The sequence below is a fragment of the Hyperolius riggenbachi genome, chromosome 11 (assembly GCF_040937935.1).
Source record: "Hyperolius riggenbachi isolate aHypRig1 chromosome 11, aHypRig1.pri, whole genome shotgun sequence".
Lineage (NCBI taxonomy): Eukaryota > Metazoa > Chordata > Amphibia > Anura > Hyperoliidae > Hyperolius > Hyperolius riggenbachi.
The window spans coordinates 101104224-101127785 of record NC_090656.1 but is presented as its reverse complement, the minus strand read 5'-3'; the positions used below and the strand labels follow the sequence as shown (position 1 = coordinate 101127785).

Here is a 23562-nt window from a genome sequence, read left to right as displayed (position 1 = left end):
GGGCCCCATTGTAAAATTTGCATCGAGGCCCACAGCTCCTTAGCTACGCCACTGCTCTCAGCATGAGTGATTACAGCACTGAGAGAGAATTTTTGTGCTGCAGGCAGCAATTGGAGCTCTGTCAGACATGGAGGGGGGCTCACCAAAGACCTTGAGGCAGGGCCCACCGAGGGTAGAAACTGTACTTCTGTGGCCCAGTCCGATGGAGCAGCTTTCGATGGGAGGGGTAAGAAGGAGTACAATGCACTCGGGGGAGGGGTTTACTTTTTTAAGGATACAGCTAAGGGTCTCAAATAGCTCCACCTTCACCAAGTTTTGGGCAATGATTATTCACACAGCCAGTGTGTGCACAGTGGTCGCCCGACATCGCTTAAGGATCTGGTATACACCAATTTTGATTGACCAATCACTGAACAATTTTACCACCTCCATGTAGTATGAGAGTCAACAGATTTTAAATACTACGAGCATATTGTGTAGGTAAACCCTCTGATACTACATGGTGGTGGTAAAATTGGTCAGTAACTGGCCAATCAAAATTGAAGGTGTGTACCAGGCTTAAAACTCAGGAGTCTTTAACCTGGTACACACGTCCAATTTTGAGTGGCCGATAATTGGTCAGTTTTACCACTTTCATAGGTGTGCACACAAATCCAATTTATAGTAGGAAAAACCAGAGGAGCCAACAAGATATTAATACACTAAAACAGTTTAGGGAAGAGGTAAGTCGGACGGTACTTCTTTTTTTAACCATTTTTAGTGTATTTTAATCTTGTTTATAGTGTATTTTACTCTTGTTGGCGCCTCTGGTTGTACCTACCATATACTGTCTATCTACCCTTGGTGGAGATGTGTTACCCCCCCCCCCCCCCCTTCCTTCTTCCAGACACTACAGAGAGCGACTCCTTAACCAATTCACATTCCTGGACTTTTGTGATTTTTAGCAGCCTGGATTTATCTTTTATAAAGAAACTTTTATAAAGAAAGTTATAAAAGTGGGTGTGTAGAGGGTCTTGTAAATCTAGTAGCATTGTTCACAGCCAGTTGTGGACAGACTGGTTATTCTTCCCAGATAATGTGTGCCACTGCTGATTGGTTGAGAAACCCCCCCCAGTCTAGGATATAACTTAGACCTGTGTAGGATGAAGATAAGAAGAAAGACTGAAGAGCAACCATGTACTGCACCACTGTAGCTGCAGTGCTTCTGCTGAATGTGTTGCAGGGATTATGGGCTTCGCCATTACAGGTGAGTTTCTTTTTGGAAATTCAGATTTTTTTTTTAAACCTGTTTAGCTGTAGTTATTAACTGTAAAGGTTCAAACAGACACGGGGTTACTTTAGGTGACATCCTCACGTTATTACAGATATTTCTGGTCCTCTACAGCAGTCTTCTGCAATCAGTGGTATTAGATCTTTTTGGCTGAAAACGTATCTATTCTTTGTTGAATTTAATAGCAACACAGCAGGCCCTTTGTTGTCAGCTTACCTAGTGACATTTGTATAAAGTATTGTGAAACTGCTGTAATTAAAAGCTACAGATAGGCCTGGTGCACACCAAGAGGTTTTTGAAGCGTTCCGCAAACCGCTTCAGCCTGTGAAAACGCTTTGCTAATGTATTTCAATGGGCTGGTGCACACCAGTGGTTTAAAGGGAAGGTCCAAGCAAAAAAAAAAAAATGAGTTTTACTTACCTGGGGCTTCTACCAGCCCCATGTAGCCATCCTGTGCCCTTGTAGTCACTCTCTGCTGCTCCAGTCCCCCGCTGGCAGCTTTCTGACCTCGGAGGTCAGGGCCACATTGCGTACATTTTTACGCATTCCAGCTAGTGCAGGAACAAAAATTTACTCGTTGCACCACTAACGCGTAAAAATGTATGCGTTAATGTTCCTGCACTAGCGGGAATGTGTAAAAATGTACGCAATTCGGCCCTGACCTCCGAGGTCAGAAAGCTGCCAGCGGGGGACTGGAGCAGCAGTGAGTGACTACGAGGGCACAGGATGGCTGCATGGGGCTGGGAGAAGCCCCAGGTAAGTGAAACTCATTTTTTTTTTTTGCTTGGACCTTCCCTTTAAGGTTTTTAACAAACTGCAAACGTGGGTCCTGCAGCATTTTTGCAGAAGCGTTTCTGCCTCTATGTAAAGTATAGGAAAAGCTCAAACTGCTCTGAAAAACGCTAGATCAGAGTGGTTTTCCAGGCGTTTTTGTTACATTAGCTGTTTAGTAACAGCTTCACTGTAACAATATTTGTAATCTGCTACACAAAAACGCTCCAAAAAATGCTAGGCATGTTTAGAAAACCTCTCTAAGGGCCCTTTCACACCAGAGGGCTTTTTCGGCGTTTTGGCCGAAGTTGGCGTTTTCCTAGGTAAAAGAAAGTCCATAGACTTTCATTTTACCATTCACACTAAACGCCGCGTTTTGGAGCCTTGCGTTTCAACGCTCCCAGGCGCTTTTTCTGGGCCTACCGCGGCGTTTCTCATTACAATTGATTGTAATGTATAGGCGTTAAAACGCCTTCAAAACGCCTTGAAAACGCCTGCAGCCAAAACGCAGCGTTTTAGCCTTTCACCGCTGCCTGTAGTGTGAAAGAGCCCTAAACATGCCTAGAACCGTTCTGAAAATCTGCTTTAAAATCCTCTAGCGTTTTGCAGATCTTGGGTTCATGCTGATGTAATGTGCAATCACGCTCTTCTTATGCTGGACTCCATTGGATGGTTTGGAAATCACATGATGTTTACATATGGTGTTTCCCAGCTGATCAATGATATTGAGGGAGAATATCTCACTACTGAAATAGAAGTGATTAAACTTAGCAGAGTACCCACTTGTCGGGAGGACCGAAACCTGAAGCGAAAAAATTATATAGTGAATTGTGTATGTAGTATGAATAATGAATAGAACATTAGTAGCAAAGAAGAGTCTCACATTTTTATTTTCAGTGATATAGCATTTTTTTTTATAAATTTGCATCATACTGTTTTTAAACCACACTCTGTCTTTTAAGCTATAAAACAAAGCAGAAATAATAACCCCTTGACCTTTCCTGCAGTAAAACCTTGTCTCAAGCTGTCTCTCACTGTTTCTTGGTTGTTGAAGTGCTTCAGAAAACAGGACTGTATTTGGCCCAGTGGGTTGCATAGCTAAGAGAAGCTCTTTTGCATAGATAACTGAAGGTTTTTTTTTTACTATTCCTGTACTAGAAAACAACATGAGACTCTTTTCACTCTTATTGTTCTATTTCTTAGCTGTACTATACATATAATTCACTATCTCGTAAGTAATGAAAAGCTTCAGTGACCGGCACCACATGAAGAGTATTATAGCTCAATCACTTTATTCTGCCATCCAATCGTAACGACAGACTGCTGTTTCGGCCATAACCTGGCCTTTGTCAAGTTGCAGATAACATACAAAATCACAGTGCTCATATCAAACATTATATAGGAAATAAAACACACCCATAACATCCCACAACCAATCCCAGCAGCTGAACACAAACGGACATGATGGGGGACTGCATAGCCGTTAAGACTACCCATCAGTAACAAAAAGTTCAAAAGGCAGCCCACCCACTGCCTCTACGCTTGCATTACGCTCTAACTGCATTGGACGGCAGAGGGGAGCAGTGATTGGCCCGCACTAGGTCATGTGACCATGACATCACTTCCGGCTGTACGGAGGATGTCGGCGGAGTAATGAGCGCCCTAATGCAGATTATGCAGTTATTGGAGCGGCGGTTTCGCGCTGCTCCCCATTGGTAGGCTGCCTTTTGAACTTTTTGTTACTGATGGGTAGTCTTAACGGCTATGCAGTCCCCCATCAGGTCCATTTGTGTTCAGCTGCTGGGATTGGTTGTGGGATGTTATGGGTGTGTTTTATTTCCTATATAATGTTTGATATGAGCACTGTGATTTTGTATGTTATCTGCAACTTGACAAAGGCCCGGTTATGGCCGAAACAGCAGTCTGTCGTTGCGATTGGATGGCAGAATAAAGTGATTGAGCTATAATACTCTTCATGTGGTGCCGGTCATTGAAGCTATTCATTACTGTGACCCCTTGGTACTGGGGTGGGACCGTGGCACACTTTAACTTTGGAAGCCAGCATTGGTGATCCTGGGTCTGTATTTCTTCACTATCTCGTAAGTTTATTTTTGCTTCAGGTCTGCATTAGGAATGTACGTTGATAGTTATAAATGGGTTACTAGTAATATAAGCATCTACACAAACTAAAACTACACACATTTTGTTTTTTCATTGTCTCGTAGTGTGTTACTGATTTAGGATGACGCAGGTCTCACGGAAGTCATTGTCTTGTGCGAGTCAAATATCAATTCCTTCAGTAGGATCTGGTCCCTGGTTTGATTTAGTCTAGGCTTTCCACTGTCTATTAGCTTACTTGGAAGATACTGGACACTCTTCTGGATTTCCGAGACTTATCAGTTAAATATGGTACCCAGTGTAATGTTAATTTGTCTGTCAGGTGCCCGCTTCAAATACGATATATGGTGTAGGGGCAGGGCTTGGCTAATAGCCAAACTTCAGATATTGCTGTCCAGATTTCAGTTCTGGAGCCCAACTTTTAAGCCCCATCTACACGATACGATTCTTTGAGCGATTCGATTACGATTCTATTTACGATCCGATTAAATCCAACATGTCCGATCGGGATTCGATTCGATTCAATTCGATTTGCCATTGTTTTGCAATGGCAAATCGATTGGTATCGAATTCCAATCGGACATGTCGGATTTAATTGGATCGTAAATAGAATCGTAATCGAATCGCTCAAAGAATCGTATCGTGTAGATTGGGCTTTAAACAATACCAGTTTCCTGGCAGTCCAGCTGATCTTTCAGACATCAGTAGTGTCTGAATCGCACACCTGAAACAAGCATGTGGCAAATTCAATAAAACTTCAGTGAAACATCTGATCTGCATGCTTGTTCAGGATCTATGGCTAAAAGTAGAGGATCAGCAGGACAGTCAGGCAATTTGTATTGTTTAAAAGGAAATACTGTAAATGTGGCAGCCGCCATATCCCTTTCACTTCAGGTGTCCTTTAAAAAGAGTAGCTGTTAGGGAAGTGAAAAAGATCCTTTTTCTTTGGACCTGTAAATCCAGTCATTTTCTTGTAGCTGTTATTGTAAGCTAAATATGAATCAGTGGTCATTCTTTTTTTAATTCTGATTTTTACTTGTTTTTCAGGAAATTCAAACAAATCTCAATACAGGTAAGAGAAAGAGAGAGTTTTTTTGTTAAAAATGTGGTGTATGTGAAATATGTCCTGTATTCAAAATGAACAATTTGATGAACACCTTTGTTCATCCTTCCACGTTGTAAACACAAATCACATATTTGATGCACCTGTTCCATAGAAATGATTGTTTGCAAAAGACAGTCAAATGACGGTCCACAGACTGGCAGCTGCCTGAAAAGTAGATATTCCCCAGCTAGTGGGCAACTCTCATTCCCCAGAAAAGAGCAATCGCCTGACCCCGCCCCCGGGCAGGTAGCCTAATTTGATTAGGAAGGTAGTCTGGAACAAGGGCAGAAGCTGGAGCTCATGGAGACTTTACAATCAGTTATTTTATTATAATAGTCCAGAGTCAAAAAAACGACCCCAAGCAAAACCACAATATTTTTTAGTAGGGCTATCAGTAGATGATACTCATCTTCTTGTCCCTGATTGCCTCCTGCTGAAGTTGGGTCACATACTTAGGAGTGTAAATATCAGTGTCAAGTGCAATGCTGGTAGTCACACAAGTGACGTCGAGCCATATTATCCGGTACGCTTGAGCAGGTCCCAGCAGATTCATGTAATGTAAGACTGTTCAGTTCTTTATACACTTGTATTTTCTCATTCTGTTATTTTTTACAACTATCTATTTATCCAGTGACTGATATTTCTGTAACTAAAGCCATTGACATCTTGCGTCTGGAAGTGGTTAGAGATGAGCGTAATGACCTAATTACGATTTCGCGAAATTTCGCGTAATTAGTGTAATTACGATTATGGCCGTAAGTACATAATCGTAATGAAGAAGGATTTCGCGAAATTTCGCGTAAGCGTAATTTTCGCGTAATTTTCGCATTACAATGGTTATTTGTTCATGCCGTAATTTCGCATTAAACGCTACCGTAATTTCGCATTAAACCGTAACGCTCCGTATAATATAAAAAAGCCGCCGACTTTAAGGGTTAATAGCAAAGCCCCCTTAAATGCTAAGAGCCTCAAATTTGAAGAATATATTAAGGAGATCAGGAGGAATAAGAGGAAAAATTTTTTTTCAAAAAGACCTTATAGTTTTTGAGAAAATCGATGTTAAAGTTTCAAAGTAAAAATGTATACATTTAAAAACCCGCCGACTTTAACGGTTAATAGCAAAGCCTGCTTAAAGTTTAGGAACACCAAATTCCTAGGGTATATTAAGGGGATCAGTGGGAATAAGAGGAAATTTTTTTTTTTCAAAAAGACCTTATAGTTTTTGAGAAAATCGATTTTTAAGTTTCAAGGGCAAAAATGTCTTTTAAATGCGGAAAATGTCAGTTTTTTTTTGCACAGGTAACAATAGTGTATTATTTTCATAGATTCCCCCAAGTGGGAAGAGTTTTACTTACTTCGTTCTGAGTGTGGGAAATATAAAAAAAAAACGACGTGGGGTCCCCCCTCCCAGACCTCTTTAACCCCTTGTCCCCCATGCAGGCTGGGATAGCCAGAATGCGGAGCACCGGCCGCGTGGGGCTCCGCACCCTGACTATACCAGCCCGCATGGTCCATGGATTGGGGGGTCTCGGAAGGGGAGGGGCAGCCAAGCTTTCCCCTCCCCCTCCGAGCCCTTGTCCAATCCAAGGACAAGGGGCTCTTCTCCACCTCCGATGGGCGGTGGAGGTGGAGGCCGCAATTTCCTGGGTGGGGGGTTCATGGTGGAATCTGGGAGTCCCCTTTAAAAAGGGGTCCCCCAGATGCCCACCCCCCCTCCCAGGAGAAATGAGTATAGAGGTACTTGTACCCCTTACCCATTTCCTTTAAGAGTTAAAAGTAAATAAACACACAAACACATAGAAAAAGTATTTTAATTGAACAAAAAACATAACCACGAAAAAAGTCCTTTAATATTCTTAATTAACCATTAATACTTACCTGTCCCTTTAAATAAATGATCCCACGCAATATCCTCGGAAATGTTCTATCAGTTACAATGTAACAAAGTTATTACAATGTAACAACTTTGTTACATTGTAACTACGCCGCACCCGACGTCACTCGCCGCTCACCCGCCGCATACACTTACGCGTCCTTGCAGGACGCTAAGTCCCCGCCGGCTCCCGCTGTCCACCCCGCCCACATCTGTCACCCACATGTCACCCACATGTGAGTGACATGTGGGTGACATGTGGGAGAGGCGGGGAGGGCAGCGGGAGCTGCGGGGACTTAGCGTCCTGCACGGACCCGACAGAGCTCTGAGCTATATAGCTCAGAGCTCTGAGAAGCATCTTTGTATTTGGGCTCCAAGGAGCCCCATTGGTCCTTAGCAGACCAATGGGGTTCCTTCAAATCAGAAGGAACCCCATTGGTCTGCTAAGGACCAATGGGGCTCCTTGGAGCCCAAATACAAAAATGCTTTCGAGAGCTCTGAGCTATAGCTCAGAGCTCTGTCGGGTCCTGCAGCACAGACGCGGAGGCAGCGGCGGCGGTGAGTGACGTCGGGTGCGGCGTAGTTACAATGTAACAAAGTTGTTACATTGTAATAACTTTGTTACATTGTAACTGATAGAACATTTCCGAGGATATTGCGTGGGATCATTTATTTAAAGGGACAGGTAAGTATTAATGGTTAATTAAGAATATTAAAGGACTTTTTTCGTGGTTATGTTTTTTGTTCAAATAAAATACTTTTTCTATGTGTTTGTGTGTTTATTTACTTTTAACTCTTAAAGGAAATGGGAAGGGGTACAAGTACCTCTATACTCATTTCTCCTGGGAGGGGGGGTGGGCATCTGGGGGACCCCTTTTTAAAGGGGACTCCCAGATTCCACCATGAACCCCCCACCCAGGAAATCGCGGCCTCCACCTCCACCGCCCATCGGAGGTGGAGAAGAGCCCCTTGTCCTTGGATTGGACAAGGGCTCGGAGGGGAAGGGGAAAGCTTGGCTGCCCCTCCCCTTCCGAGACCCCCCAATCCATGGACCATGCGGGCTGGTATAGTCAGGGTGCGGAGCCCCACGCGGCCGGTGCTCCGCATTTTGGCTATCCCAGCCTGCATGGGGGACAAGGGGTTAAAGAGGTCTGGGAGGGGGGACCCCACGTCGTTTTTTTTTTATATTTCCCACACTCAGAACGAAGTAAGTAAAACTCTTCCCACTTGGGGGAATCTATGAAAATAATACACTATTGTTACCTGTGCAAAAAAACCTGACATTTTCCGCATTTAAAAGACATTTTTGCCCTTGAAACTTAAACATCGATTTTCTCAAAAACTATAAGGTCTTTTTGAAAAAAAAAAATTTCCTCTTATTCCCACTGATCCCCTTAATATACCCTAGGAATTTGGTGTTCCTAAACTTTAAGCAGGCTTTGCTATTAACCGTTAAAGTCGGCGGGTTTTTAAATGTATACATTTTTACTTTGAAACTTTAACATCGATTTTCTCAAAAACTATAAGGTCTTTTTGAAAAAAAATTTTTTCCTCTTATTCCTCCTGATCTCCTTAATATATTCTCCAAATTTGAGGCTCTTAGCATTTAAGGGGGCTTTGCTATTAACCCTTAAAGTCGGCGGCTTTTTTATATTATACGGAGCGTTACGGTATTTTCAATTACGATTTTTACGATTTTAATGGCAATTTCGCTACGCTAATTTCGCATCGTAATCGCAAATTTCGCATGCGTAATTATAGTAATGCGAAATTACGAAAATTTCAGCTCAACTCTAGAAGTGGTGTCTAAATGATATTAATGATTTTAATGTGTATGTGTTTTTATTACACAGGCAACCTGCAGGATTTACAAGGCGATATTAACATACGCTCAATACGCAGCACCACTTCATGTGTAAACTGGCCTAAATGCAAAAATGGAGCAGTAATTGTGCCATTTATATTGTCTTCAGACTATGGTAAGTACAGTTCTTTTGTCTAGCCAGAGGGCACAGAGCCTGTATAATAGTGTTGGGGACTGCTGAAGGGTTACAGAGGTAAAACATTAATGTAAGAAGTGTAGAAAAACCTGAATGGGGCTTAATAGCTGCTTACCAAAGCACTGAGGCTAGAACACTTTTGTGGAGGTCTAGAAGACAATGGGCCAGAGTCAGACATACTAATGCTGGGAATACACAATGCGTTTTTGCGTTCGTTTTTGCCGTCGTTTTCGCTTTCGATAGATTCTACTCTCGATTCACTGCTCGATTCCCCTCTCGATTCCTTATCTTTTCTTATCAATTACATTCACTTGAATGAGGAGAATCGAAACGAAAGTAGAATCGACCAGATCCGACAGGTTGGAATTTATCTATCGAACCCATCTATTTAAAGTAAAAACTTAACGTGTATTCCCAGCATAAGGCAAGGCATCTCCAGCGATCATCTACCACAAACCAAGGCTAACTCTGGGTTGCTCCCAGCAGTTCTGTAAAAGGACCTGTCTCCAATTACTATTTTCAGCACATCATTAGGGGCGCCTGTATCCCTTAACCTCATGGCATGTGGTCACGTACAAGTACAGGCTGCCAGTGGGAATGAAGAGAGGACATGGGCGGAAGCCACCGGTGGACAAGTGAGTGCATGCTTCACTGTACGGGCCCAGGGGAGGACTCCAAGGGCTGGGAGGTCTGTCAGCCAACCCTGCAGTGTGGCTGCAGCGACAGTTCCAGTTCCCGCTTTTTAACAGATTTTCAGGTGAACTCTATTAAAAATCTATTTGTAGCGTATTATAGTAAAAGGTCTCCCTGATCAGATTTTGATTTTGATCAGAGAAGGATCTATCTGTTGATCAAATCTGTTGGCCATCTGCCAGCATCCAGCCCGGGTTTACCTCCAGGGAGCCTGTAGGCACAGATATCCTGGCACATTAGACAGCCTTCAATAAACCTACAAACTCCCACTAAACTGCACCACACGTGTGCTGGCTGTCTCAGCTGTCACTTCTCCTTTATTTCCCTTGCCATCATAGGTAGGTACAGGTGGCCCTTAGTATTAGGTAGCCAGCAGTGCCCTTAACATTAAAGCGGAATATAACCCAGCATTTCAACTTTGCTCTAAAACATTATTTACAGCATATTATATGCAACCAGCATTTTTTTTTTTACTAGACCAGCATTAGAAGGGTTACACACAGAGCTTTAAAGTTCAGTGGAGAGAAATGCAGACGCATCCGAAGTTTAGATAGATACATTTAGGTAAACACAATGTAACAAGTGAGGAATGTGACTCACTCTCTCTGTGTCCGGGAGCTCCTGCACAGTCAGAGAGTGTGTCAACTTCACCACTTGTTACATTGTGTTTACTTAAATGTATCTATCTAAACTTCAGATGCGTCTGCATTTCTCTCCATGGAACTTTAAAGCTCTGTGTGTAACCCTTCCAATGCTGGTCTAGTACAAAAAAAATGCTGGTTGCATATAATATGCTGTAAATAATGTTTTAGAGCAAAGTTGAAATGCTGGGTTATCTTCCGCTTTAAAGAGAACCCGAGGTGGGTTTGAAGAATATTATCTGCATACAGTGGCTGGATCTGCCTATACAGCCCAGCCTCTGTTGCTATCCTAAACCCCCCTAAGGTCCCCCTGCACTCTGCAATCCCTCATAAATCACAGCCACGCTGCTGACAAACAGCTTGTCAGAGTTGGCTGTGTTTATCTCTATAGTGTCAGTCTGCTGCTCTCCCCGCCTCCTGCAGAACTCCAGTCCCCGCATCCATCCCTTTCCTCCCTGCTGATTGGAGGGAAGGGGCGGGGGCAGAGACCGGAGCTATGCAGGAGGCGGGGGAGCAGCTGAGACTGACACTACAGATGTAAACACAGCCTCACAGCACGGCTGTGATTTATGAGGGATTGCAGAGTGCAGGGGGACCTTAGTGGGGTTTGGGATAGCAACAGAGGCTGGGCTGTATAGGCAGATCCAGCCTCTGTATGCAGATAACATTCTTTAAACACACCTCGGGTTCTCTTTAAGTAGCTAGAGGTGCCCTCAAGTATTAGGTAGCTAGAGGAACCTCAGTATTAAGTAGGTAGAGGTACTCCTGGCTGAAGTAAGCTCTCATCAGTGGAATACAGAGCGCTGAGTGAGCAACCTCTCATTTAGACTCTCATCAGGACACTACAGAGGGAAGGAGGGAGGGAGGTGCCCATGGAGAGGAGAGAGCCTCCTTTCCATAATCAGGCCGCCTGTAGGCACGTGCCTACAGTGCCTTATGGTAAATCCGGCCCTGGCAGTGTACAGCCACCTTAAATCTGACCAGTGATGCAGATCTTCTGTGGTCGGATCTGAAAAAGATAAATTGATAATCATTAACTTTTTCTTTTTTATTATAGATGCAAAAAACCAAGCTGTTACTATCATGGCACTGCAAGAAATAACAACTATGAGCTGTGTGACTTTTGTGCAAAGGACAACAGAGACTGATTACCTCAACTTTGAAAAAGGAAGCAGGTGAGTCATAACTGATCTCTACTGGTACATGCCAATGCCCCTTGTTTTAGGTAGACCAAATTATTATCCAATCAAGATGAAGACTATTAGATTATATAATCTGTAAAACAAAAAAATCAAGCCAGTTTTCCAACACAGTTTTGTTTTTGTTTAGACTCTCGAGAACTAAATGAGATTTAAATGAGCTGATACATCATCCGGTGGTAATGGTAACATACCAAGATGCACCAGACCTTCAGCCCACCAAAAATGTCTAAAACTATGTTGTTTGGGGAGGGGAATACATATTACTTTGGGAAGCATGGTGGCGTAGTGGTTATCCCTCAACGCTGGGCCCCTGGTTCAAATCCCAGCCAGGTCAACATCTGCAAGGAGTTTGTATGTTCTCCCAGTGTTGGCACTATATAAATACTAAATAATAATAATAACCAAAGCACCAGCTGTGAGGATTTCATCCACTGCAGTTTGAAGACTTTACTGGAGGTGAGCACTGACAAGGGTTAGTTGTTAGAGGTAGATGTAATTTAGGAGGTTGAGGGTGCCCAGCCCAGATTAACCAAGTGTAAATGCCCTCTCCCCGGTGCCCTGTTAGTGTGAAATCTCACCAGCCCCACTGCAGCGACTCCCGGCCTGCTCCACGGTCATCCCTGAGTGTCACCACTTGGCGGGTATATGAGGTGGTGTGATGTCAGACGAAGCCGGAAATTGCAGCAGTGGGACAGCTTTTTTTACACTGCGCAGGCACCTGGGGGAGAACGGGGAGACATTTTACACCTGATGGGGAAAGTGGCCGAGGGTCAAAGATCGTGAACGCTGCCACCGCATTTAACACTTTCCACCAAGATCTTTCCAGCATGTCTGTTCGACACATTTGAACAATTTTGGGCCAAATTTAATCAAATCATCGACTGGGCAGACATGTGGCAGCAAATCTGTAGACATACGGGCAACTTAAGTGTTAGAAGATAGGATAGGGAGAGGTTGGTACTGGTTATGCTGGGCATACACGGCTCGTTTTTGCCGCTCATTTCTCCCGTTCGATTGTTTCGCCGCTCGATTCTGCAGTCGATTCTCTTATCTTCGGCTCCTTTTTCTTATCTTTTTCCATTCACTACTATCACAAATCAAGTGGCGAAACGATCGAGCGGGAGAATCAAGCGGCGAAACGATCGAGCGGGAGATTGGACATATCGGAAACTATCTATCGAGCCATCTATCTGGCTCAAAAACGACCCGTGTATTCCCAGTAGAGATGTCGCGAACTGTTCGCCGGCGAACTTCGGGGGTTCGCGTTCGCCTACCAAACGCGAACTTTCCCGTAAGTTCGATTCGCCCCATAAAGCTCTATTGAGCAAAACTTTGACTCTTTATATTACAGCCAGCAGACACATTATTGCCATACACACTGCTTTCAATGCTGGAAGCCGAAAAAGTGTGGGCACCCCTGCACTAAACACTGACTCAGATTAAATTATCAAAGATTTATTCGCAAACCGAACAGTGGTCACGGAAATTGTTGTCAGCCAAAACACTTCAATGTCAAAATACTCCTCCATTGCACATCAAAGGTCAAAAATACACAATATCGAGTCTTCACAGCCGGTGCACTGGTAATACCTGAAAAGGAAACGGTTAGTTACACAGAAATTATAGTGAGCTACAATAGGTCACTCAAAAAGACAAGCTACAATAGGTCTTCTTGTACAACAATCAACCACTTTACAGCATATACAGATCACAGTACCAATGTTGGGCGTGGGCTGGGGAAAGGGTTGGTCTACTGAGCAATTCAGTCCAATACCTAATCAGTTCTCAGTCCCTTGCAACCAAGTCCAATCTATATTGCTCAGCAAAACCTTGGGGGAAACTCGGGACAGTTCGCAATATGGTACTGAATAGATGACAGTTCTTTGGTTGGTCCAATCAGGACATTCACCTTGCTCCAAGATGTTGCAGTTGTAGCATTCAATACACTTTACTCTTAATACCTCCCCTTAGGATTGGGCTCCCCAAAATAACAAACAAATTAAAATAATAAGCAAATAATCAAAAAGGGTTAAAGTTAAATAAAGATAAACAAAATAAAATATAAAGTGACCGATGCACCCCTCTATACCACCAACACCACCCTCCTACCATATAACTTTCTTTAAGTGCACTTTGATGTTAAGGCTGAATAAGCTCTGAATTAAAGTTGATGCAAAACTTGTAATCCAAGTAAGTTAACTCTGAATCTTGATCAGATGACAGTTTACTTTCTATGTAGCACACTTTAGTATCACAAGATGCTAGGCAACTCCTCCTCTTCACTTAACTTTGTAATACTGACAGGTTATCTTTAAATATCAAACTCTTTGCAATCATGCAGAACACATCAACATCAGAAGTTTAACTCTTGACTTGAAACGGACTTGACAGGGATAATGTCCCTATATAACAGGACCATAGGCAAGCGGGGGCTGTGTCAGCTTAGCAGGGTACTTTGGGTATTAGAGAATGTCTCTCAGTGACAGTAGGGCCTGGACTTTTTATAAGCAATAGCAACTTGTCTTACTTTAGATCAGCAGCTTTCTCCTGCATAAATAACTGTATTATTTTCTCAGCACAAAGTCTCTGTGACTGTACAGCACTTTAGGCAGTCTTTAGTAATACCACTCAGGGATACAATCTGGGCCTCTCCACATTCTAGTTTGCTATCTTCAGCAAGTGACGCTGGACACTGGCTACTATCTGTACACACTTTGGGCTTGATTCACTAACCGGCGCTAAGTGTTAGCGCCGGTGTGAAAAGCCTTTTTCCTCCCTAGTGCGCGTAAAGCTACTTTGCGCACATCCCTGCTCACTACGCGCACAGCGCAGGGGCTCCTATATTAGTGTGCGGTGCGACGATAACCTGATGCGCTTCTGGGGCACCCGATGCGCCGTTATCAAGGGGCAGCGGGTGCGACGATATTGGCTTAGCACCAGTTAGTGAATCAAGCCACTTATGGCTTAGATGTGGCTCTTAGGCCTATACGCATCTGACTGCGAATGTCTTTAGGTCAAGGTTAGTCCGGGTCTGCCGCTCTGGGTAGTGTCCTGGCTGACCAGAGGCGTAGCTAGGGTTTTGAACGCCCGGGGACAAAGACAGTTTTTGCGCCCCCCCTTCCCAGGAAAAATGAGTGTGGTCATATATCAGTATGTGGGCGATGTCGTGGAGGCCACCATATGTGTAGCCAGGGAGCCCACCCTGTAGGTAGCCAGAGAGGCCACCTTTAGGTAGCAAGAGAGCCCCCCACTCCCCTTTAGGTAGGTAGTGTAACACAACTATGTACTCTGTAAAGTGCTGCAAAAGATGCCAGTGCTATATAAATACATAATAGAAATACTGTAGGACATTATACTATGACTATGGTAGTATTAGGCTCTGAGCTCCTCTGAGGACAGTCAGTGACATGACTATGTACTCTGTAAAGTGCTGCAGTAGATATCAGTGCTATATAAAGACATAATAATAATATGATAGAATATTACACTATGACTATGGTAGGAATAGATTGTGAGCTCCTCTGAGGACAGTCAGTGACATGACATTGGCTTCAATTCATCAAAGGGTGTTCGATAACAAAATCCCAGTCCTTAAAATACCGCATTCGGTATTTTACACTTCACTGTGCTAATTCATCAATATTTTCCCATGTGTGGTAGAGGTTCGTTAAGTTACCGAACTACTAGGCTTCAATTCATCAAAGGCTGTTCGATAACAGCAGAGTGGTGCAGAGCAGCTTGGAATGTCTCTGTGTTGTTACAAGCTGATAACAATAGAAGGCATCCAGACATCCCTTTAGATGTAAAGGTGTTATAGTTACTGTTATTTATACTGCCTCTGCTGCTCTGAATCTGTCGATCAGTCTTTCTTAACATTTTATTTATTTGCCACAACGTAGATGAACTTCCTGGAGACATTACAAATGCCATGCTTGGTGATTTCACCACCAGCATCTTTGCATTATCAAACAGGGCCTGAAAGGGTTACACCACCGAAGGGAATCTGGGGATATATTTTGACCCGTTCTCTCTGCTCACTGCTTGGGGGGTCTGAAAGCTTGTGTGGAGAAGCCTGTGTGACCTATCAGCGGCACTTGCAGGAGAACAGGGGCTGTTTCTATTGGCTGCCTGCTCCTGCTAATCATGAAAACATTCACACAGAAGGCTTTCGAAGCCTGTAAGGACAGGGGAGAGCTTGAGATAAACACCGAATGTGTTATCGAATGTGGGAACCTTGATGAATTAACATTTGTTGAGCACATGTCGGTAATTTATCTCATTGCTGTGTCATTTCAGCTTCTCATTCGGTAACAGCTTTGATGAATTAACATTTTCTAAAGTGCTTCGTTAAGTCAGCTGTTTTCAGCATTACCGAATGCGGTAATGCTTGATGAATTGAAGCCAAAGTACTCTGTAATGTGGTACAGAAGATGTCAGTGATATATACTGTACATAAACAATACACAATGATGATGATAATAATAATATAAAGGTGGCCATACATAAAGTGACTTGGTGGCTCGACCATCCAATTTGATTATTATAATTGGATCCCATGAACATGCTCGATCGACGATGTATTAAGTGGACATGCTGTAAGATGTATGTCTGACTTTCTCGAACGGGTGTGCCGTGGTAACGGCGTGCAATATCGGGATGAGCGAAGAATGTGACAGAACCCCCAGACGCTGTTACCCCTATTGTAAAATGTTCACCCCCAGTGCAGTATAGTTTACTTGTCCATCACTGGCTCCATCAGCATACACGCGCCCCGTGTGGTTGCCAGCGTAATGTGGGTGTGTGTGTGACGTCACGCATGCTCCCACGTATACACTGGCAACCACGTGGGGCGGGTGTATGCTGACGGAGCCAGTGATGGACAGCTAAAGTAAACTGCACTGCAGGGGAACATTTTACATTGGGGAACAGCACCAGGGGCGTCAAATGCAGCATCACAATACCGATTTCATGCTGAAATAGATCGAGAATCAGCCTGTGGTGTATGGGTAGGCAACAGATTTCTCTCCGATTAGAGAGAGATCTGTTTCTTGGTCGATCTGCCTGTACATAGTCTGACGTATGGGCACCTTAAATGGTTAGCATGTTCATAGCCCCCAACCGTCCCGTTTTCGTCGGGAATCTCCCGATTTTGGGGGGCTCTCCCGCTATCCCGGTATGAGCCCCCCAAGTCCCGGGCAGCTGTCAGTGTTGACAGCCGCCCGTAACAGGAGGGGAGCAGCGCAGTGGAGGGAGAGCTGTGGGCAGCGGTGGAGAAGGGGGGCCATCTCCCCCCCCCTTCCCTCACCTTAGGATGCTCTCCCTCCCTCGCTCTCCCTTCGGAAACTAAGTGCTGTGGCATTTGGCAGCGGGTAGGACTTACCTTCCGTGTCGTTCCAAGCGCCAGAAGTTCTGGTGCCGCAGCCGCTGCTCTGGTCTGGATCAGACCAGAGTAGCGGCAAATCATCCTGCGTGGCTGCGCCTGCGACGAGACCAGACCAGATGGAGACACAGAAGGTGAGTTCCGCCCGCTGCCAGCCACCGCACTTAGTTCTGAAGGAGAGAGCGAGGGAGGGAGAGCACCCTAAGGTGAGGGAAGGGGGGGACATGGCCCCCCTTCTCCGCTGCTGTGCCCACCGCTCTCCCTCCACTGCGCTGCTCTCCTCCTGCTGGGGGGGGGGGGAGACACCTGGCTACCTATTCTGTGGACATATACACCTGCCTATATACTGGGGACATATACACCTGCCTATATACTGGGGACATATACACCTGCTTAAATACTGGGGACATATAATATACACCTGTTCATATACTGAGGACATATACACCTGCCTATATACTGGGGACATATACACCTGCCTATATACTGGGGACATATACACCTGCCTACACATACTGGGGACATATACACCTGCCTATATACTGGGGACATATACACCTGCCTATATACTGGGGACATATACACCTGCCTACATATACTGGGGACATATACACCTGCCTGTATACTGGGGACATATACACCTGCCTGTATACTGGGGACATATACACCTGCCTGTATACTGGGGACATATACACCTGCCTATATACTGGGGCCATATACACCTGCCTACGTATACTGGGGACATATACCCCTGGCTACATATACTGGGCACATATACCCCTGCCTACATATACTGGGGACATATACCTCTGGTTACATATACTGGGGCATATACCCCCGGGTACATATACTGGGACATATTCCCCCTGACTACATATACTGGGAACATATACCACCTGACTACATATACTGGGACATATACCCCCTGACTACATATACTGGGACATATACCCCCTGACTACATATACTGGGACATATACACCTGGCTACATATACTGGGCACATATACCCCTGGCTACATATACTGGGCAAATATACCCCTGCCTACATATACTGGGGACATATACCTCTGGCTACATATACTGGGACATATACCCCTGGCTACATATACTGGGACATTTACCCCGACTACATATACTGGGAATATATACCCCCTGACTACATATACTGGGACATATACCCCCTGACTACATATACTGGGACATATACCCCCTGACTACATATACTGGGACATATACCCCCCGACTACATATACTGGGGCATATACCCCCTGACTACATATACTGGGACATATACCCCTGGCTACATATACTGGGCACATATATCCCTGGTTACATATACTGGGCACATATACTGTATCCCTGGCTACATATACTGGGGACACTGGCTGTTTGTCATTATGTGCATTTACTGGTGAAAAGGTGTCTCTTATTATGTGCATTTACTGGTGAAAAGCTGTCTCTTATTATGTGCATTTACTGGTGAAAAGCTGTCTCTTATTATGTGCATTTACTGGTGAAAAGCTGTCTCTTATTATGTGCATTTACTGGTGAAAAGCTGTCTCTTATTATGTACTTTTACTGGGGAAATGCTGTCTCTCATTACGTGCATTTACTGGTGAAAGGCTGTCTGTCATTACCTGCATTTACTGGTGAAACGCTGTCTCTCATTACATGCATTTACTGGGGAAACGCTGTCTGTCATTATGTGCATTTACTTCATATTTTTTAATGTAACTACATTAGCTGGTATAACTACATGAGGGATATATTTATAAAAAAATATAAGTGCATCAATATTAAAAAAAATCTTGAAGAAACTTTATGGAAGGCGTAGCTAGGGTGTGTGTTGGGTGTGTGGCTAGGGGTGTGGCCTGTGTCCTGATTTCTAATTTTAAAATGTTGGGAGGTATGCATGTTGGCATCATGCACTACACATGCATTTAGCTTGCTGTGCAATGTGTGTACAGGATGACAGGTACATTACATGACTGTATATGCCCCCCCCCCCCCCAAAAAAAAAAAAGAGTTGCTTAGAACAATTATTACCTGTCTATACTTAGTGTTTAGTGACTCTAGATCTGGTCACTGAGGCTGCAAGAGAAGGGAAGGGCTGTGCAGGAGGGGGAGACTGTCAGGGTAAGTGGATATTTACTGATGCTAGGCAAGGGAGGCTGCTTGGGGGGACAGTATGCCGTTTGTCAGGAATGATGTTTTCGAGCTCAGCTAGAGTGGAGGGACTGACAAGAGACTGGACTCGGGGGAGAGCATAACAACAGCAGCTTCTTAGTGTAGAAACTTGGCCTGGCAGCTGAGCTGAGGGAGAGAGAGGTGCACACAGTGACAGGACAGAGCAGAGAGCCCCTATACATGCTGCATAGATACACAGATACATCCCACCCCACAGTCCCCCCTCCCGCATACCTGTCCATCCACAGCTCACTTCCAGCTCACTCCCTTGAATTACCCGGTCTCTCCTCTGCTCAGCCCCGCCCCTGGATAGTGGCTGGATAGTGTAATGGTTTAGGGCTCTGCCTCTGACACAGGTGACCAGGGTTCGAATCTCGGCTCTGCCTGTTCAGTAAGCCAGCACCTATTCAGTAGGAGACCTTGGGCAAGTCTCCCTAACACTGCTACTGCCTATAGAGCGCATTCTAGTGGCTGCAGCTTTGGCGCTTTGAGTCCGCCAGGAGAAAAGCGCGATATAAATATTCTGTGTTTGTTTGTTGTTTGTTTTGGAGAGGGGAGGGGGCACTCACGAGCAGAGAGAATGCAGAGACTGTGCAGAGACTTATTACAGTTGCTCCGCTCAGTCTGTTGCCAGCTCTGCACTTGATTTAGGATTATGCGCCCTTGCTCTCCTCCCGCCCGGGGGCAAATGTACCCCTCTGACCCCCCCCTAGCTACGCATCTGTGGCCGCTGTCCATACTATGTGGCCGCCGGGTCCCCTTAGCTTCCGGGCGACTGCTACAGCCTTTCTCTGCACTGGTCTTGGCTCCCACCCTGCTCCGCACCGCTCGCTCCTGCTCAAGTCCTCTCACCTCCTTCCATGCTCTCCAACTGATTCGAACTAGTTCCAGCCGGTAACTCCCTAGACTCTGCCCCCTGCGCTGTATGCTTCTGACAGGCCTTGCGGGCTCGGGAAAGTCCCAGCAAATTCCCTTAATTTGCATACTGGGAGTCTTCTCATGTGCCATTTTAGTTCTAGCAACTTAATTGCTCAGTGCTGTCATCTTGTGTCCATTTTACAGAAAGCAAGTCTGCAGCAAAGTTCTATAACCCTCTTTTTTTTTTTTTGGGGGGGGGGGGGGGGCTTACAATGGCAACAGGATGAATAGCACTGAGTTTATCCATGCCTGCATAGCTAGTGATGGTGGGCAGCTAGCGATGGTGCATTATACAGAAATGAAAGTGGACTAAGCTAACTTCTAGACATCTGATTATCAACAAAGCGGGGTTCTACACAATGGTCTGCAAAGTATAAACCTTTATTCAGTCAGTGCCATTGTGCCATTTCCTACTGATTGACTAAAGGTTTATACTTTGCAGACCATTGTGTGGAACCCCACTTTGTGATATCTACTGTTTGGGGCTGATCCTGTGAAGTAGAGGGTAGAGCAGATCTTACACTACATTTTAGTTTAGACATTTGAATACATGTGAATGATGTCTTACAATATAGTGTTCAAGTAGGAGAAACATAAAATTACCTATTTTTCTTTTCCTACAGCTGCTGGTCCTATATAGGGAAAGTAGGAGGAGGCCAGACAATTGCTCTAAATAATTTCTGCATGCGTCAAGGACAGATACAGCAATTGGTTCTTTATGCTCTTGGATTCATTGCAGAAGTAAACAGAAAAGACCGGGATAATTACGTCAAGATTCTATATGAAAACATAGAACCTGGTATGTAACAATCTATTAGTATTATTATTAATTTCTACAGTGCTTTTAAGAGTACATACTTACGACTGCCATGGCCAACTGTCCCTCTGTAGGGATCAACAGGCAAAACTTGTGAACTCAAACTCAAATTTATGGAAAGTTTACATATAAATTGTGTATATATATATATATATATATATATATACACATATATATATATGTTTATATGTAAACTTTCCACAAATTTGAGTTGATTGCACAGAGACGCTGCTGTAGCACAACAGTGCTGGCCATAAGATAAAGATGTAAAAAAACAGTGCAGTGCAGCTTGTTGCTTTATAGGGCTGCATAGCTGCAGACCATCCTGAATGTCCATGCTGACCCCTGAGTACTGCCAAAAACTCCTGCAGTGGACACATGAGCATAAAGCCTCATACACATGTACAAGGCAAGTCACCCGGCAGGGATCGGAACTCAATCCCGCTGGCGACAGTGAAAGGTTGACACTGTACAATATATTCTCGGCAGTGGCGTACCTACCACAGGGCTGCAGGTGCTCACAGCACCGGGTGTGGCCATGGCTAGGGGTGCCGCTGTGGTGCTCAGCCACTGTGTTCTTCCACCTGGGACATTTTCTCATAGCACTGGTGATGTCTGCAGTCCTGGTGAGAGGTCTTCCTGCCATTTATCTTCCCCCAGGCTCTCTGCCTTGTGCCTCTACCTCTCCCCCTCCCCCCCCACCAACTCCTTTGCATCCCCCTCCTTGGTAAGTCTCTCTTTTCTGACTGTCCTCAGAGGAGCTCACAACCTAATCTTACCATAGTAATAGCCCAATGTCCTACCATATTATTATTGTGTATTTATATAGCACTGACATCTTCTGCAGCGCTGTATGGAGTACAGAGTTTCATCCCCCAAAGTTTGCAGCGACACGCTTGGCGCCCCAACCCGAAAACCCTTCTATCAATATTTTTTTTGGGGGGGGGGGCGTCTGTAAATAATCAGCACTGGGTGTCAAATTCCCTGGCTACGCCACTGATTCTCGGCAGTCGTTATCAGCTGCCCCCAGCCAAGTGTCACGTAGTGTGTGCAAGGCTTGCAAACTCAACCTGTTCAGATGGATGACCTTTTATTGGCCTCCAAATTTTCCAGATGCCAACCCAATTGAGGGCTTTAAAGAGAACCCGAGGTGGGTTTGTGAAATCCTATTAGGACACAGAGGCATATTGTTTGTACTGTGACCAGCCTCTGTGTCCTTCTATAGTGCCTCCAGCCCCCTCCCCCCCTGCGCTCTGCTGTCCCCCCTTATATAATGTGGCAGGCTAGCAATACGCAAATTGTCGCTAGCCTGGTATTTACCTTCAGGCTGCCACTTACCGCCATTCCCCCGCCTCCTGTATAGCGCGGCTCCCCGTCTGTGTCCCATCCCTCCTCGCCTCTGGGGTGGAAGCTTACAAAGGCAGGGGGGAAGGGACACAGGCCGGGAGCCGCGCTATACAGGAGGCGGGGTAGCGGCGGTGAGTGGCAGCCTGAAGGTAAATACCAGGCTATCGTCAATCTGCGTGTCGCTAGCCTGGCACTTTTTATAAGGGGGACAGCAGAGCGCAGGGGGGGAGGGGGCTGGAGGCACTATAGAAGGACACGGAGGCTGGTCACAGAACACACAATACGCCTCTGTGTCCTAATAGGATTTCACAAACCCACCTCGGGCTCTCTTTAAGAATCTGCTCCTTATTATATTAGGGCTCAGCATAGTGACAAAGGAGCAGACAGGTCAGAGGTCTTATACAAATCCTTGCACATACGCAACATGCTCTCTAGGAAAGTTTTGGGCATATAAAGCCTCTTTTCCACACAGTTCAGCCTTCCATCTGCTGGCTACTAAGCTGCAATTCAATGCAGTCTGATGGCAACGTTGGTAGCCCCACGTCTCAGCATTTGACATGTAGTGTGGTTACCTGGCAGCAAAAAACAACTAACAACAGCTAACAAGCACCCGGCCGGTGTACGGGAGCAGTAGACATGTGGTGGATTCAACACCTTCAGTCTCCCATGTAAAAGAGGCCTAAATAGGTTTGTGTAGTGAGACACCCTAAGAGTTGGGACAGTGAGTAACTGCAAAGTTTAGTGGGAAAATGTTGTCACTAGAGATCCAAAGACATCCAAAAAGACACCAAGTAGTCTGGTCAGCTCATTGTTTACTTACAACGGAAATGTCAGTTGTTGGTGGCATTTGCATTTAAACATTAAATATTCATTATTCATTTTCTGTCATCCTGAATGTTTTTATATTATGCTACATTGTAACATGTATGCTGATCAACTAAACTGTGCCATGAATGTCTTCATTTCCAGCACAAAGACCGACTTTTGAAAAAAAAGATGTATCCGTCCTCCTTGACCTGCCTTATGATTATTCCTCAGTAATGCATTGGCCTGGGTAAGTTTGTTGTGTTCTGCACATGTAAACAGATTAGATTGTCTAGCCCAGTGTTTCTCAACTTTTTTAAACCAAGTACCCCTTGTTGCTACTCCATCTCCCCGAAGTACCCCCAGGCCAGCGACTGCGCAAGCTATATGATGAAAAAAAACACACATGCTTGGGAGGATAAGGGTGCTGGGTG

At 44.8% G+C, this 23562-nt stretch overlaps 1 protein-coding gene across 1 annotated transcript in view; it reads left to right on the top strand.

The window, feature by feature from the left end:
• Window positions 1-1174: 1174 nt before the first annotated feature.
• The window catches only part of LOC137537835 (embryonic protein UVS.2-like), a 41295-nt gene continuing 18907 nt past the window's right edge, over window positions 1175-23562 (top strand). The window contains exons 1-6 of the mRNA XM_068259789.1: window positions 1175-1246; window positions 5207-5231; window positions 8991-9116; window positions 11529-11646; window positions 20784-20959; window positions 23294-23378. Coding sequence (XP_068115890.1) covers window positions 1175-1246; window positions 5207-5231; window positions 8991-9116; window positions 11529-11646; window positions 20784-20959; window positions 23294-23378 — 602 coding nt within the window. The remainder of the gene's footprint in view (window positions 1247-5206; window positions 5232-8990; window positions 9117-11528; window positions 11647-20783; window positions 20960-23293; window positions 23379-23562) is intronic.